Source organism: Danio aesculapii, chromosome 15 (genome assembly GCF_903798145.1).
Source record: "Danio aesculapii chromosome 15, fDanAes4.1, whole genome shotgun sequence".
In the NCBI taxonomy this organism is placed as follows: Eukaryota; Metazoa; Chordata; class Actinopteri; order Cypriniformes; family Danionidae; genus Danio; species Danio aesculapii.
Genome location: NC_079449.1, coordinates 17244877 through 17263449, shown reverse-complemented (window position 1 = coordinate 17263449; position 18573 = coordinate 17244877). Strand labels below are relative to the sequence as shown.

The window sequence follows — 18573 nt, the reverse complement described above, 5'->3', positions numbered from 1 at the left end:
TTTAAGTTTCATCGTACAACCTCTGTATATATTGCTGCTCTCTGTTGATTTGAAGTGTCTCTTTTATCCTCAATTTGCAAGCCACTTTGGATAAAAGCATCTTCTAAGTGAATAAATGTAAATGTAAGCTGTATGTGTTTGATTAACTAAAAATAACCAATTCATTAGTGACATGCATCAAATATTCAAATGAACGACGGTCTAAACTACAAAAACTTCACAGGTACTTTTGGTCAAGAAGAGAGTTGGAGAATTGAAACACCGTCTTCCTGGAAGCACCCGGCTGTTCCCTATGAGATCCTCATTGATCCCTTGAGCATGCCTTCTCATCCAGTACTGGATGAAGAGATCAATCAGTCAGATGTCTTGGACTCTGAGAAAAGGGAAAATGTAAACAAACAGGTGCGGTTTTGGATATACCATGTGGGTTGTTTTATAAACCTCCTTTTTTTCTCCATTAATGGCTCAGGTGGTGTTTCTGAGATGAAAATTTGGCTTCTAAAACAAATCACAATATGCTCTAATTACAGTTGGATGTCCAGACAGAGAGCGATCCTTTAACAATTCTCAATGATAGAGACATTGAAGATGGAAGCATCAGCTCCTGGTGTCGGTCTGAGCCTGGCAGGAGGTTGGTACATATTTCATGAAAACTAAACATCTAAATGCAAACCAAGTGTTCTGATTAAGGAGTAACAAATTGGATTTTCTCCAATCTTTTGGATCACAGGCAGCGTCATGCAATATTCAAACATTTGAACAGAGCATCAAACAGAACGGGTCTCAAGGACTACAACACTTTGAAGGACTTGGACCTTATTGTTATGCCACAAACATATAAAAGACCCGATCTCTCCCTCCAAAAAATCAATCCACTCGAATCTAAGGATGCAGATGAATAGCCACTTCAAAGTCAATGCGTCAAAATGAGGACAAATACATGATAGTAATATCAACAGCGTCAAGAGTTTTCTTTTTTTTTTTTAAACATATCAATATGATCTCCTTATTTAGACATGCACTTAACATTTATAAGGGTTTAATAATAATTTTAGCTTTTTTGAACCATTACGAAAGCCTAAAGTAACTGGTATTTGGTGAGACTTTTATTTGAGTATGTTGATGTGCACTCAGGGCCGCACAGTGGCTCAATGGTCAGCACTGTCGCCTCACAGCAAGAAGGTCGTTGATTCGAGTCTAGTTGGCATTTCTGTGTGGAGTTTATGTGGGTTTCCTCCAGGTTCTCCAGTTTCCAAAGACATGCACTATAAGTGAATAGGATGAACTAAATTGGCCATAGTGTATGAGTGTGTGTAAATGCAAGAGTGTATATGTGTTTCCCAGTACTGGGTTGCGGCTGGATGGGCATCCACTGCGTAAAACATATGCTGGAATAGTTGGTGGTTCATTTAAGTAAGGGAAAAGCTGAAGGAAAATGAATGAATGAATGAATGATGTACATGCAACTGAAATGGAATATTGAGTAGGGGGTGGGGCTTTCTTTTTGCGCATCATTCAGTTATACTGTACCAACTAATGGTTAAAAAGGGGCGTGTAAGAATATTGTGGCTTAAGCTGTTAAACTGACATCAACTGAGAAGGACCACCACTTCAAACGAATAAAACAAATGGTCAGATTTTGATTGAAGATTACCAAAAAACTAAATATAGTGGATTAACTTGCACATATTAATAGTTCACCTAAAGAAAATGTATGTAAATTTTGATTTCACACAGACTTTAAAAGGGTAGATTACCCAAATATGTAAATCCTGTCATCATTACCTAAACGTTGCATCATTCCAAACCTGATGTTGTTTCAATTTTGATTAATTATTTTTGTTCATGTAATGGATGTCAAACAGATTCAAAACATTTAACATCCAGTCATACAGGTTTGAAATGACATTACAGTGAATAAATAAAAGAAACAAAGAAAAAAAGGAGCCATAGATAGTTTCAAACTGTTTTATTGTGATTTTCAAACTTACTACAAAAGTTTCAAGCACAACACATCAATTCACTGCATCAACATATACAACAGAGACAGCTGGTGCATTTCCACCTGCACAGATAGCACTGTCAATAAATTGTAAATTTAACATGACATATCCTATTGAATGCACAGTGAAAATAAAGTGGAACAGTCAAGCGTAAAGCAGCAACCCTTGTACATCCATTTCTGAAATCGCAAGCTTTCACTTTGTTTAGAGTCATAGTTTCAGTGCAAGCTTTTTGTTTTTCAATCAGTGCTAGTAAATGCCTTTTGCTGTTCTTTTAGTATTGCTTTTGTCTTAATTCAAAACATATTTTATTACAGTTATGTCAATAGAGTTGCATTCATAGTCAGAGTTGGAATTTACTTGGAAAGCTTTGAGGCTAGACTGAAACACAGCAAGAGCTTTAAAGGTTTTCAGATTGATGCTTCATGAATATAAAACAATACACAACAAAAAACATACCTGATTTTAGATACAAGGTGCCTATTAGCATTGAATATATCAAACAAAGAGCTTCATTTTAGCATATTGTGTTGCCAAAATAAGCTGCTAAATGTTGACATGGTTGTTTTTTCCTTCGTTTTGAACAAAATCTGTGTAGTCCATAGTCACATCTTCTGGGCTTTTGTTTTTGTGCGAGCGCTCTGGCTGAATGTTGTCGTCCATAGGAGAGTCAACTCTGGGCTTGGGCTTCGAAACAATCTCCTCACAAACGTTGTTGAGTGTCTACACAAAATTAAATTAATTAATGATCATTATTATTTCATTTTTTATAGGAAACATTTGAGTATTACATTAATTATAAATAATATTATTAATTATAGTATTTATTTACATTAATTAAGATAAAATCCAACATATAAATGTTCGAAAAACAAATAAATATGATTTAAAAAAAAAATTTCTGTGATGACAGACAAAAGACTAAATCTGTGGCTGATTCGACATAGAAATCTATATCAATCACGCATAAGATTTTTATTCCATCTATCCTCAAAGTGAACTATTTTAGTCTATTTACTCACCTGTAATTTCTTCTGGATCTGAGTGCTGTGTATGGCCGGTTCCTGATCGGGTGTGAGTTTATCCTGAGAATCCTGAATGTTTGTCATCCACACTTGTGTATCTTTAACACACACTCTGACCTTGTCCATGTCCAATGCATCGATATGACAATAGCTTTCATTCTGGGAGATAAAGTTTACAGTTATACAAAGAGTTGATTTGAAACTACTTTCACTGCTAGTAACAATATGTTTAAGCATATTTGATAGAAATATAAATGTAAAATATAACTCAATTTAAATGTAACCTATAAAATGTATTTAATTTATTTATAATTTTATTTAAAGGGATAGTTCACTTAAACAACAACAAAAAAAATCACTAAATCATTTACTCACCCTTTACTTGTTCCATACTAGTTTAAGTTGTTGGAAATAATAATGTTTGAAACTGGTAACCATAGACTTATATAGTTGCATGGTGGGTTTTCCTACTGCGGACGTCAATTGTCACCAAAATCCAACGTTCTTGAAAATATCTAATGTTGTGTGTTCTCAAACTGTTCAATGATGAGTAAATGATGCAAGAATTTGTATTTTTTGTGTGAACTATCCTTTTAACTATATAATTCGTTTTAAATATAAAACACAAGAAAGTAATGCAACAATATTTAGCTTTTTTAACATGCAATCAATGCTTTTGAAACTTTAAAACAATTAAATTATTATAATTTATGATAAATATAGGTTACCCCCATTTAAAGAGGACCTATTCTACCCCTATTTACAAGATGTAAAATATGTCTCTGATGTCTCTAGACTGTGTATGTGAAGTTTTAATCAGAAGGTTTAATTTTTTTACGATTAGAAGCTGGTTGTATTCACAGATTGTTGCCACACAACTGTGTTTAAACCAGTGTGTGAATTATACATTGACGATCGGGGGAGTTCAGTTATGTTCGGTAATATGCCTCAGTGAACCAAAGTTACATATTTAATTCAATTACATATACTTTTATTAATCTAACTTTTGTTTTTGTTTTGAGGGTTATTGAGTGATTCTCAATGACATTTGTGATATTAAATAAACGTTGACAGGTTTGCATTCCTGCACCTATCAATGGATGACCATGAAAGACGGCACATATTTTTTTATTTTACTGTTTAACTTCCATGTGCGAGCAAATGTATAATAAAATACAAACTATGCATCTAGTTTTAAGGACACCTACAGTACAAATGCCTATTTTACAAGAAACATGTTTTATGAACACTTAAGGCCTGTGCACAGCGGGAAGATTTTTGCTCGTGTTTTCCGTCAACGTGTAATATGAACATGGAGCTACTTATTGCACTGGTGAACCATATTCATTTCTTCATCGCTAGAGCTGCTACCTGAACCATACATGCTTGTTTGAATCGCCATTAACTTTAACAACAAGTGTGTCAACTTTATCTCTTTTTCTTCTGTGTTAGAAGCGTGTGTCAGAAGCTTACAGTTGTGTAGCACCATCTAACGTCAAGGAGTGATTTTGATCTCGTGATCTCGACGCCTGTGAAAATTGCTTGGGTTTGAATCTGGAAAAAACGTCTCAAAACGCTGACGATAAACACACAAAAAAAAAAAAAAAGAGTAGCGGTGTGTACGAGCCTTTACGCTGTCTGTTGGTGCTCAAGATTTGCCAGATTCAAACTACTAAATTAATATTTTGGTGCAAACATGCATTCACAATGGTATGAACCAATATAGGGGTGGTCAAATGGATATTTACGTTATCTATTATTTTAATTAATAATATTATTTAAAATACAGATCAGAGCAAACTATTTCTTAACTATTAAAAGGCAGACCCTCCCATACATGTTGTTTTGATCTTCTTCAGAGGGGATCAAGCGTTAATTAGCGGGGTCAGACCACCCCAAACCCCCCTGTAATTCGTACCCTGGTTTTAACCTCTTATGAAAAGTGATTTTGCGAAACAGTTCCGCTTTAAAAGTGCTATATTAATTCTCTAATTGAATTAATAAACATTACAAACTAAAATCAGTAGATCTATGCACAACAACATCAGTTAATATTGAGAAAAGTAGATAATTATTTTAAGATTCATTAAAGAATACATGTTACAGTGTTGTTTGATTTTTGATTGCAGATGGTATATAGAAACTCAATAATAACTTTGCTGTTTGTCAGCATAGAAAAAGTATTACAGCACTTCTAATATTGCCATCGTCTTAAAGAATAATTGCTGTGTTGCTACATTCCTCATTTGTAAGAAGGAGCTTTGGATAAAAGCATCTGCTAAATGAAGAAATGTAAAAGCAGACACTATTTATAGTCAGTCATAAAGACTAATGGTAGAAACCTGACTGCGTCTAAATGCTTCCATTATAATGTTTACATCAGTTTAACACGATGCCTCTCCATGCTGTAATTTTCAGAACATAATAACTTCAAATAAGATGTTATGTTTGACAACTTACTCCATTCTTATACTCTTCCACAATGGTCATGTAGCGCTGTATTTTGGCTGACAGCTCTTCAAACATTCTGGGTCTCCGTATGGACTCCCGGTATCTGTTTTGCACAGGCAAACCCAGTTTCTGTTGAATAAAACAAAAGGTTTTAATACATCACTCTTTGCAAGCATGAACGCTTTTGTACACAGCGTCCAATTAGTGCTCTTCCCAAAGTGCGGCAGAGGGATTCTGAAAGCTACACAAACGACTTTCAGCCTTTCATGGTGTCCCATTCGCCGTGAGCTGTCAAGACAGTGCGAATCAATTAAAACACTAAAGTGTGGACGCACATCAAAACGGAGGGCATGTTGAAAGTATACCAGTTCGGTTATCTCCGTTGCGACACAAAATCAATTTGTCAAGGCTAACCTATGATCAAATGTGTTTGTTCATCAAACGGGACAGGCAACTCACATGTATTTCTGCCAGCCTGTTTATGTACGTCTGCTTATCTTGGTCTGCGCCTTCATCATACAGCCAGTTCTCCGTGCCATTTAAAAGCTCAGAGAATGCCTGATGTTCCTGGGGAAAAAGAAAAACAACAACATTGTATGCGGCGTTCAGATTTGTGGTTCATTTAACTGCAAGAGCTCGTATGCACTGCTAGCTAATTTAAATGAACGAGAATTTAGTTTCATTTATGCATGAACCGAAAATGGCCTTTAGAGATTTAGCAATGAGAAACGAGCTTCTGAAACATGAAAGCATTCAACGAACGCTATGAATAAATCACAAGCTGTTGATAACAGTCGCTGTGAGCTGAATAGATTGTTGTGTGTCACTCTCAACAGGTAATAGAGTGTGTTATCTGGGAGAAGATACATTACTTGAGCGTTTAGAAATGTCTGATAGGAGTTCTCCAGCTTGTGTCGGTAGTAGTAGACATTCTCCTCCACTGCGTTCTTAGCATTGTTACGCTCTTTCTCCCGGCGGTCTTGCTGAATCATTTTGTTCTGTCAGGAAAGAAAACGAGGAATTAAAGGGAGCGCCAGATGGTGTGAATGACTGATGACTTTTTTCAATAGCTTTGATATTCAAAAATCGACCAGAATGTCTTTTATTCATGTTTACGGCTTCACGCATTATCAAGATAACAAAATTATACTTCTTAAGCTGACAAAATATCCATCACAGCCTTTAAATTGGGGTTTCAGATTTACTAAAAACAACCTCATACATAAAAGCTGTTTTTCTTTGGTTTAGTGCCTCAAAACATCTGTTGTGTTTACTGTGGGGAACACCAATGGAAATGCTTTTGTTTTCATTTTTTAATGTAATAAAGCATATTTAATTGTAAATTTTGAGTAACAATTTAGTTTAAGGACCACATTTAGTTTAATACTATAGTATTAACTAGTGTCTTATTACCTGCTTATTATTAAGATATTGGCTGTTTATTAGTGATTATAAAGTACATATTCTGCATGATCTTATTCTGCATCCCTTATCCTACATAGGCATGGGATGGTATAAGATTCTGACGGTATGATAACCTTGGATAAAAATATCACGGTTTAACAGTTTGACGGTATTGTGATTACTGCTCTAAAATATATTTTTTGTAAATGTCTGGCTAAAAAACTTAAACTTTTTCCCCTTTGAACACAAAATATTTTATTTTGAGAACATTTAAAATATTTTGGAACATTAAACATGTCAGGCTGAGTAATGAAAATGAATCATTGACTTTTACTGTCTTCATTTGTTTCAAAAACATAAGATTTATCTAAAATGGATATTCGGATGTCTTCGCATATCATTTCTGCTGGAGATACTGTTCTCCTAAAAAACAGAAGAAAAGAAAAAGAAAACTTTGGCTGTTTTAAAACCATCTTATACCTTGAAAACGGTTATCGTCCCATGCCTAATCCTACCCAATACCTAAACTCCCATCTACTACCTTAACAACTATTTAAAAGCAGCAGATTAGGAGTTTGAGTTATTCATAGTTAATAGTTTGTTAATTAGAAGAATTGTACATTAAAGTTACGGCGAAGTGGTTTGAATGTGGTATGAGGTGACCTGAAAAAAATCATTGACTACATTTACATGGACATCAGTAATCGAACGATTTGCCTTAATCAGAATAAGACAATAAGATGATTAAGGGGTTTACATGAGTTGCTTTTCGAGTGTTCCTTTCATGATCCTGATTTACATGTTATAGCACATAATTCTATTGACGTCATTGCGTCATCACGCCATCCACATTTCCTCTGGAGTTTCATGAAATTTCGGGTGTTTCATTCTTAATTTGTCGACTTTTAACTGCAGTTTGGCACCCTCACTTTCATTCAGGAACATTTCATGCATGCCCTCATGTGACAAATGAGGTATTGGACGCAAGTATGAAATGCTGGAAGTATGAACAACTGTAGTTTTAATGGAATTTGATACTGTACACCGTATGGAAAAAAAATGCATTTCATGATGCAGGTGTCTGTGGTCCTTCACTGACTCAGTAGGTGCTGAAAATAGTGTCAAACAGCTGCTTGTGTAGGCACTATCTTGTCGCAAAAAGTGGCAAAAAGTCCTACATGATGGCAATAGTTCGATTGCGGTGTTTACATGTCTGTACTGCACTTCAATAATGTGACTAAAACCAGAATACTGTACTCCACATGTCAATCCAATTTCTGTTTAGTTCGAGTTTGACTTTAATCGGATTATTTTAATCAAAAATCGCTGTTTACATGGTAGACTCTTAATCAGAGCATTGTCTCAATCGTATTAAAATCGAATTATTGGTGTCCCTGTAAACATACTCATTGATTGATTTAGGCGGAAGTGAAAAACTGCAAGCTTTAAATGTTTATATCAGTTTTATATTTTCTAAACGCAAATTTTGTCACTGTTTTGGTGCAGCCTAGCTAATAGATATCCTCAAAACTAACATCTAAAAATGCTTACTTTAATTTTATGTGGCCTTTGAAGTAAAGCGTGACTGAATGTTTTTATTAGCATTACTATGATTGACTGAGACTGACTGACTGACATGATTCAGTATTCAATAAAAAGTCCTTTTCAAAGATTAATATGTTCTATACCAAGCGTGCCCAAACTTTGGTCCTGTGGGGCCGGTGTCCAGCAGATTTTAGCTCCAACTTGCCTCAAAACTACTGCATGGATGTTTCTAGAAAGCCTAGTACAGGTGTGTCCAAACTTGGTGCTGGAGGGCTGTTGTCCTGCTTAGTATAGCTCCAACTTGCTTCAACACTGCTGTCAGGAAGTTTCTAGTACATCTAGTAAGAGCCTGATAAGCTGATTCAGGTGTGTTTGATTAGGGTTGGAGCTAAACTCTCCAGGACACCGGCCCTCCAGGACAGAATTTGGACACCCCTGGCCTAGTAAGAGCTTGATTAGCTAGTCCAGGTGTGTTTGATTAGGGTTGGAACTAAACTTTGTAAGACACCAAACCTCCAGGACCTAGTTTGGGCACCTCTGTTCTATACAATCATTTAAATATCTGCATTTAGTAAGTGATCCCAACATAAAAAAGTTGTTTTCTTGTGACGACGACTTAATTTTCAGGTCATTTCGACATGACAAAAGTTGTTTTTTTGTTATAAAACTCCATTTTCTCATGATAAAACTTGACTTTTCTTGTGATTGCAACTTATTTTCTTGTGATCTTAAGATATGAACAGTTGTTTTCGTGTTAATCACAACTTAATTTTTCAGCTTTTATTTATTTACAGCATATTATTATTATTGTTATGGCTAATGTAGGTTAGTCACGATAATAAGAAAACTTTCTTATTACAACTTTCTTATTCCTATTAAAACAACAAGAAAATAAAGTAGTAATCCAGAGAGAACAGGAAAGATAATATAATATAATGCAATTAAATTAAATTAAATAGAATATAATAGAATTTTTATTGATTTTCCTTCGACTTAGTCTCTATTTCAGGGGTCGCCACACCACCAACTATTATGGCATATGTTTTACGCAGCAGATGCCCTTCTATCCGCAACCCAGTACTGGGAAACACCCATACACTCTCACATTCACAGACAGACAGACACACACACACACACACACACACACACACACTATGGCCAATTTAGGTAATCCAATTCACTTATAATGCATGTCTTTGGACTGTGGGGGAAACCGGAGCACCCCCAGAGGAAACCCATGCCAACATGGGGAGAACATGCAAACTCCACACAGAAATGGCATCTGGCTGTGAGGCAACATTGCTAACCACTGAGCCAACATGCCACCATAATATAATATAATATAATATAATATAATATAATATAATATAATATAATATAATATAATATAATATAATATAATATAATATAATATAATATAATACATGACCTCTAAGCATTTCTGTACAATAATGTCTGTAAAGACATTTATAATAATGCAAAAACACGACCTCAACAAAAAGCACAATCATTTAAAACCTTATTTGTAACAATCCACAAAACAATGCATTTAAATGACTTATTTAATCCTAAAATGTAAACTGCAATCTAAATATAAAATGCCAGATTTCAGGCCCTGATTTATAAGTATAACTTTAAACAAACATTTTGTCGTTAGTACTTCCTGCTCCGTGTAAAAGCTAATGCGATCCTTTGGCAACTGCTGGTTAAACGTCTCCTCCATGGGCAGAATGACATGCTTGACCTTCATTTTGGCTTTTTTAGCATCAGGAGGGTGATTGTTTACTTCTCCATTCATCTGTGAAGAACAGACATCCTCCATTAGCATAACAGTATGACACCCAGGTCAATCAATCTGACAGAAGATGTACATATTAAGATATATCACAAGACCTGACACGCATAACAATTTTTAGATTATATAAACTACTACATACACAGTATTGGCCATTCAGTATGCACATAACGCTAAATGCATTGCCTAAGCAGTAAGTGAGAGATGTAGCTCACTTACGCTCAGTGTTTCTCTTTGATTTTGCTCTTTTTCCATGGGGGGACACTGTGCTGTTGGCAGGTTTTCTTTGTTTACTGAGAGCTCAATATTCACCTCCTGTGTCTTGTCCTAGAAATCACAGTCCCATGGTTGATAGTTACATTTCTACATGATAATGATAGTGTGCATCATCACAACAGCAAGCCAATAGCCCACTGTCACCCTAATAGAAACCCAACCAGTCAATGTTATTGATCATATAAAGCAAAACATTAGGAGGCAAAAAAAATATATTAATAAAACTATTGTAAACTAGGTTTTAATTAGCCCCACCATATGTGTTTTTAGTATTTCATCACTCAAGGCATATAGAGAGTGAAGTTGTTTAGTTGTGATGTCGATTTGTAGACTGTGCTGAAAGTCTAATTCGCTTTGGTTCCCTCTAGACTTTTTAATAGGTTTTTAGAACAGCGGTTATCGATTTTTAAGTAAATTAAAGCACATGGCTAAGTTACTTGAAGAGACTTTCTTGGATTGCAACATACAGGTGTATTACTAAGTCTCGCCTCAAGCTCTTGTGTTGCATGTTGTTCTTTACATTAACTTGTATGAATATTTGTATGACTGTTTTACTTACAGAAAATATCTATACCAAAATTTTTGGCATTATTTAAAATTTTTATAATATAATCTTTATTATTATAAATATCAACAATTGTATACATATCACCAAAACATGGTTTGCAATATCTTATGATGTATTTTCTAATTTTTGCTGTTGTATGATGAAGTACTTAAACAGCAGTCCTATAAAATAACAAGCACTTATAATACGACTTATGACACACACACACATACATATATGTATACACACACACACACACACACACACACACACACACACACACACACACACACACACACACACACACACACACACACACACACATATATAAATATATATATATATATATATATATATATATATATATATATATATATATATATATATATATATATATATGTATGTGTGTGTGTGTATATATACATGTATATATATATATATATACATATATATATATATATATATATATATATATATATATATATATATATATATATATATATATATATATATATATATATATACATATATATATATATATATATATATATATATATATACACACACACACACACACATATATATTTATATATATATATATATATATATATATATATATATGTGTGTGTGTGTGTGTGTGTGTGTGTGTGTGTGTGTGTTGGTTTTGCTATACTTGTGAGGACCAACTATTGAGAAACAACCAATGTTGTGAGGACATTTTTCTTTGTGAGGACATTTTAGGTGGTCCTCACAAATAAAATGCTTTAATGGCCTCCAAAGGGCCTATACTTGATGCTGTGCAAATTTCAGCAAAAGTCCTCACAGCAATAGTAAAACTGAAATTTGGTGTTTAGCCTTGTGTCCGCGAGCTCCCCCATCGGTCACACACGTGTACTGCAATCTTAAATCTCGGGAGGAGGAGCATGAGTGAGAGCGGATTTTTCCTATTGGACGACAGCTCCCTCGCTGGGGAATTTTTGTGATTGGCCATTTCAGTCACTATACTACACTATGGAGGGGGAAGAGGAGAGGAATGCCTGAAAACACGATTAAACTAAACTATACGAGACCGGTTGGCAAACTGAAATGTCATGTTTGTAATACTACCTCACGAAAATTAACCAACTGAAGTCAATTTGCCAATAAACACGTTACTACACGTTTACTACATTAAAACCTTGGTTAATTTACTGCTGGATTTAATGTAATTACATATGAAATTATACATCATTAAAATGTTCATCAAGACTCTATAATAACACCCTCATAATGTTAAAGTGAATGTAATTCCTATCTGGAGCCTTTGAAAAGCCTTTAGTTTCATACGAGCATCAGCCGCATTAGTGAAAGCACTCCTATATGATCGCCATGACATCGCGTGACAAAACTGCACCTCTCGACACTCAATGAACAATAATGAAATGTTTAGTGTCTTACCTTGTCTGACGTTATAACTCTAGAAGCTGACTGTGCTGTTTCGTCGCTTTAGTTTCCAGTAAAGTCAAAGATAAACTCTGTAAATTCTCTTTGCAAAGCCGTGTCCTGTTTATGAACAAAGGTTCGTTTAAAATGACTCTAGCGAATCAACGTCAATGATTCTAGCGAGTGAATCAGTGAATCAATTAAGCGTTCGTAAAGACGTCCGTTCATTCTAGAAAGCATCGGTTGTTCAAACAAATCAATTCAACTCAACTAATGATTCTGTGATGAAATTGACTCGATTTACTTCACTCGCCGTTTAGTTTCGATATTTTAATGTATAATTTCATGTTTCATCTATATAAATTTATATTAATCGTTAATTAAATAAGATCTTAATTAACATTAATCTCAACATGAATCTATGAATGTCATTGCACTCATTCTACCTGAGCCTCACTGAACGTCTGAAAATACATAATATCTACAACTTATCAAATGTTTTTCACCCTAACCCATCAGTCACCAGCAGCCTTAGTACATCACCATAATTTACAGTTGAATTTACATATTAACAGATGATATTTACACTTGTGCAAATGCCTAATGCTGTAGAGGTGTTATAAATGTTGAAATAAAATACATTAAAGTACATATAATAAACAAACAATAATATAGGCACTATAGGAGTAGTGAAAGTAGAATACTGCTTTAAGGAGCATTTGTTTCAGAGGGAGGCTTGGGGGAAGGAGCTGCTTCTGTGTGAGCTGCTCTGAAGCGCTGGGCATTCCTAGTGTTTACTCAAAATAGACTGTCTATACTGTTACAGGTTAACATAACCAAAAGTAGATAGATTTATAGAGCACATGCACACCATTAGTGCTGAACAGCAGTTCACTAGAGATGTGGTGTGGAGGAAAGATGTACAAAACTGCAGGGTGAGAGTGAAGTGTGCCCAGTGAGAGAAATGACAAGAGTAAGAAGAGTAATGCAAGGTAAACTAAAGCATTCAAACACTCTTCCAGTCAGGCGTGATGTCAGCTCTGTGTCAACCTTATTTAAAAACAACCAAGGTTGATCAAAGTATTTCACAAAGTACAACACTAAAACCGTAATATAATACATAATAAATCACAATTATATATATATATATATTATAAAACACTGGTAGAGTTGTCGTGGCCTCAACTAAGGTTGCCAGCCGCCCTGTATTAGCCGGGACATCCCATATGTTGAGCTTGCCTGGTTTGTCCTGTATGTGATTTCCCATGTATTGTTTATTGGTTGCTCCACAGATTGAAGCAGCAGTGGTGTTGAGAAGGCTTTACTGATTTAGCTTTTAGTTTTAAATGTTTTATATAATGTACAGTACAGAATGTATCCTTTAAACAGTAAATGTAAATATGATGCAATGATGGAGTGCATATGCTAATTTGCATGGCTGCACTAGTCAAATTATGTCACATATTTCATAGCAACAAAGTTGGCAACCCTGTCCTCAACTTGACAGAAAAAGAGACGATTTAGAGTCCTTGAGAGTTCAGGCAATTCTAAAATGAATGACGAGCTGCTTTACAGGTGATGGTCAGCTACAGCAAAGGCCTAACCACCTCTGGTGATGAGCCTTAGTTTAGGCTGCTAGTTCTGTTGAAGCAGACTGGCTGTGATATACCGTGTACACACTGATCCAGCACAACATTATGACCACAGACAGGTGAAGTGAATAACACTGATCATCTCTTCCTCAAGGCATCTTTTAGCAGGTGGCATATATTAGGCAGCAAGAGAACATTTTGTCTTTAAAGTTGATACGTTAGAAAGGAAAATGGACTAGTGTAAGGATTTGAGTGAGTTTAATAAGGGCCATAGTGTAATGGCAAGATGACTGGGTCAGTGCATCTCCAAAACTACAGCTCTTGTGAGGTGTTTCTGCAGTGGTCAGTTCACTCATCTAGTGAAATCTGTTCAAGGAGGGAACAGTTGTGAAGCGCAACTTATCACAGGCAGCCAAGGCTCACTGATGCTCATGGGAGTAAACGCTGGCCCGTGCCGTCTGACCCACACATGACTGCTGAAGAAGTTAATGTGGTTTTTGATAGAAAGGCCACTAAATATACAGGACATTCCACTGAATGGGTAACATTTATGTCCCCAGAATATTAAATATATAAAAATGCATTAAATTAACTCAAAAATACATTTTAGTAACAATCAAAGAGTCTTCAAATTTAACAAACTGCAAAATTTAGAATAAATAATTAAAATCATTATTAAAAACTATGTAGAACACTAAAAAGAGCAGCTGTTGCATGTCACCACTCCCTGCTTCTAACATTTGCTAAAATATATTGTTTAAAATCCTTCCAAATTAGTTTTTTTTTGCATTTACATGCAGTTTTATATCCAATCAATGATTTCCTATTTAAAAAAAATAATAAATCTGAACATTTTTGATAAAATACACATTTTAGCCGTGTCGCCAGGTTTTCACTCATTACTGTTACCCTAACACATTTACCCCTTTGATTAACTTGGGACATTCCATAAGGCATATTTTCAACAGGAAGTTGCATCATCCAGATCTTTTAAAGGCAATGGGAGAACAAAGGGGAAAGTCTTCTCATTTTATTAATTCATTTTAAAAATACATATCTTTGATAAACCGCTAAAACTTGCTCCATATCCTCATGCTATTAGCATGTGTGCCATGTGGCTATTTAGCATGAATTTGATAATTTTATGCTGAAAACTCACCCTCAGACCCTCAGTCCCGTTACTCATATACTGTAAGCCATAACAGGACTGAGTAATAGTAACAGGAGTGAGATGCGTTCTCTGTTTCATAAATAATAATGCAAAACATTGTTAATGTAAGATGATTTACTTGAATCTTTTAGGTTTCAGTTACAATTACTTATATTGTAAATGTACACTCACTGGCCACTTTATTAGGTACACCTGTCCAGCTGCTCATTAATGCAAATTTCTAATCAGCCAATCACATGGCTGCAGCTCACTGCATGTAGGCATGTAGACATGGTCAAGATGATCAGCTGCAGGTCAAAGTGAGCATCAGAATGGGGAAGAAAGGGGATTTAAGTGACTTTGAACGTGGCATGGTTGTTGCTGCCAGACGGGCTGCTCTGAGTATTTCAGAAACTGCTGATCTACTTGGATTTTCACACACAACCATCTCTAGGGTTTACAGAGAATGGTCCGACAAAGAGGAAATATCCAGTGAGCGGCAGTTCTGTGGACGCAAATGCCTTGTTGATGCCAGAGGTCAGAGGAGAATGGCCAGACTGGTTCCAGCTGATAGAAAGGCAACAGTAACTCAAATAAGCACTCGTTACAACCGAGGTCTGCAGAAGAGCATCTCTGAACACACAACACGTCCAACCTTGAGGCGGATGGGCTACAGCAACAGAAGACCACACCGGGTGCCACTCCTGTCAGTTAAGAACAGGAAACTGAGGCTACAATTCACACAGGCTCACCAAAACTGGACAATAGAAGATTGGAGAAACGTTGCCTGGTCTGATGAGTCTCCATTTCTGCTGCCACATTCGGATGGTCGGCTCAGAATTTGGCCTCAACAACATGAAAGCATGGATCCATCCTGCCTTGTATCAGCGGTTCAGGCTGGTGGTGGTGGTGTAATGGTGTGGGGGAGATTTTCTTTGGGTCCATTAGTACCAATTGAGCATGGTGTCAACACCACAGCCTACCTGAGTATTGTTCTGACCATGTCCATCCCTTTATGAGCACAGTGTCTCCATCTTCTGATGGCTACTTCCAGCAGGATAACGCACCATGTCATAAAGCACCAATCATCTCAGACTGGTTTCTTGAACATGACAATGAGTTCACTGTACTCAAATGGCCTCCACAGTCACCAGAGCTCAATCCAATAGAGCACCTTTGGGATGTGGTGGAACAGGAGATTGGCGTCATGGATGTGCAGCGACAAATCTGCAGCAACTGTGTGATGCTATCATGTTAATATGGAGCAAAATCTCTGAGGAATATTTCCAGTAGCTTGTTGAATCTATGCCACGAAGAATTAAGGCAGTTCTGAAAGGCAAAAAAGGGGTCCAACCTGGTACTAGTGAGGTGTACCTAATAAAGTGGCCGGTGAGTGTATCACATGTATCATATGTATGTATTATATACTTGCAGAGTGCCAATCCACCTATAAGTGCTGCAGAAAAGCAACGACTTTATTGTAAACATGATGCAGACCCAGAGAAGAGACAGAAATATTTAGAGAAGGAATCTGAATAAGGGTCACGGTGGTGCAGTGGGTAGAATGATCGCCTCACAGCAAGAAGGCCACTGGTTTAAGCCCCGGCTGGATCAGTTGGTGTTTCTGTGTGGAGTTTGCATGTTCTTCCCGTGTTGGCGTGGGTTTCCTCTGGGTGCTCCGGTTTCCTCCACAGTTCAAAGACACACAGTACAGGTGAATTGAATAAGCTAAATCGGCAGTAGTGTATGAGTGTGAATGAGTGTGTATGGATGTTTCCTAGTGCTGGGTTGCGGCTGGAAGTACATCCACTGCATAAAACATATGCTGGATAAGTTGGCGGTTCATTCCTCTGTGGCGACCCCTGATTAATAAAGGGACTAAGCCGAGAAGAAAATGAACGAATGAATGAGTCGGAGAGATACAGGAAGGACCTAGAGTCAGGCAGGAAGAAACTGATCAATGACCTAAGAGAGAAAAGTGCAGACGCCGCAAAAAGTGGAGAGAGATGTACCATAACATCAAAGACAAAAGAAGCTCTCAAACATTGCTCCACACAACCCAGTTATCACCAGAGCAAGCTGAACGTCCACAGTATCTGGATATTCATTCCTGTTACTGCGTGTTCATTCCTGTTATTAAATTATTATTATTATTTTTAATTAGGTTAAGTGACTTTTTTGTCTTTGTTATGTTCATAATTTATCCAATAGTTTATACAATATATCCAATGTATTCTATCTACTTTATACACCTTAACTTTATTTAGTAATTTAAGTGCACTTACATTTAATTTAATTTACAAATAACGTAAAACAGTGATATAAACTGAATGTGGTCATAATGTTATGCTTTAGCTGTGTATGTACATTACTATATGTGTGTGGATGTGTAACACCTATAACGTGCTTAATTAAAAAGATATTAAAACCACTTTATCAGTTAAATGTTTACCCCTTTTAGTAAATACATGCCTATATCTTATTCCATATCATCCAATGTATTATATCTACTGTGTACACCTTAATTTATTTTGTAACTTAACTGCATTTATGCAATGATAAATTATTTATTTACAAATAAATAAATAATTGTCATAAAATATAAAATCTAAAACAATATTAACTCAATTAATAAATTAATGAACATATAGCCGAGTGAAATGAAGTGCAAAAGTCGTGATATTGCTGAACCGGAGTAGAAGTCTTAATTGGTGATACTGCTGCATGAACTTTTGAACTTGAGGCTGCGCTGGGGGAGGGGAGCTTGAGTTTGAGTGGGGGAGGGGAGCCTGAGAGCGGGACAGATTCAGAACCGATCATTAACACAGATCAGAATTATGGCACGTGAACGCATGTCACGGAGGCTGCTAAAGCACATCACGAGACATGTGCTCGAAGACAGACGAAGCCAAGGAGGGAAACAGCGGAAAAGACGTCCAGCACTGTTGCAGGTGAGGCTTAATTCATTTTAATTAACTTTAAACAAGGCTGAGGTGTTTTATAGTCTGGTCTAGCCTTCCCGATCGTCATTTAGCTAACGTTAGCATTAGCTTAGTTAACATTAGTTGGTCCTTACATGTGCTTCAACTAATACTGAAATTTGGTAACAATTTTGATGACAAATTAATTATTCGAGTCATTTTTGCAGCATAAAAGTGACCCTGGCTGTGAAAACTCTGCAAAAGTATTTGTTTGTGATTTTCTATGAAACTGTAACATGGATATATTTTCTATTAATGGTATGATAATTGTGGTGAAATTAATAAGTGCAATGAAACTTCAAAGTTATCAAGTTGATGCCTTATTCTGTTTTTAAATTTATTTAGGCTAAATTGTAGGAGCAATTAGCAAAAATATCCTGAA

The 18573-nt window shown here is 36.0% G+C and overlaps 2 protein-coding genes across 2 annotated transcripts in view; one reads left to right on the top strand and one right to left on the bottom strand.

The window, feature by feature from the left end:
• The window catches only part of wdr95 (WD40 repeat domain 95), a 28333-nt gene extending 27379 nt beyond the window's left edge, over positions 1-954 (top strand). The window contains exons 27-29 of the mRNA XM_056473916.1: positions 224-402; positions 531-631; positions 731-954. Of these exons, the coding sequence (XP_056329891.1) occupies positions 224-402; positions 531-631; positions 731-902 (452 nt within the window). The 3' untranslated portion in view covers positions 903-954. The remainder of the gene's footprint in view (positions 1-223; positions 403-530; positions 632-730) is intronic.
• A 1019-nt stretch (positions 955-1973) lies between these two features.
• hsph1 (heat shock 105/110 protein 1) overlaps positions 1974-18573 on the bottom strand; it is a 48056-nt gene continuing 31456 nt past the window's right edge. The window contains exons 12-18 of the mRNA XM_056473311.1: positions 10443-10550; positions 10089-10226; positions 6352-6477; positions 5939-6046; positions 5489-5608; positions 3026-3187; positions 1974-2726 (exon numbers count right to left, since the gene is read on the bottom strand). Coding sequence (XP_056329286.1) covers positions 2550-2726; positions 3026-3187; positions 5489-5608; positions 5939-6046; positions 6352-6477; positions 10089-10226; positions 10443-10550 — 939 coding nt within the window. The 3' untranslated portion in view covers positions 1974-2549. The remainder of the gene's footprint in view (positions 2727-3025; positions 3188-5488; positions 5609-5938; positions 6047-6351; positions 6478-10088; positions 10227-10442; positions 10551-18573) is intronic.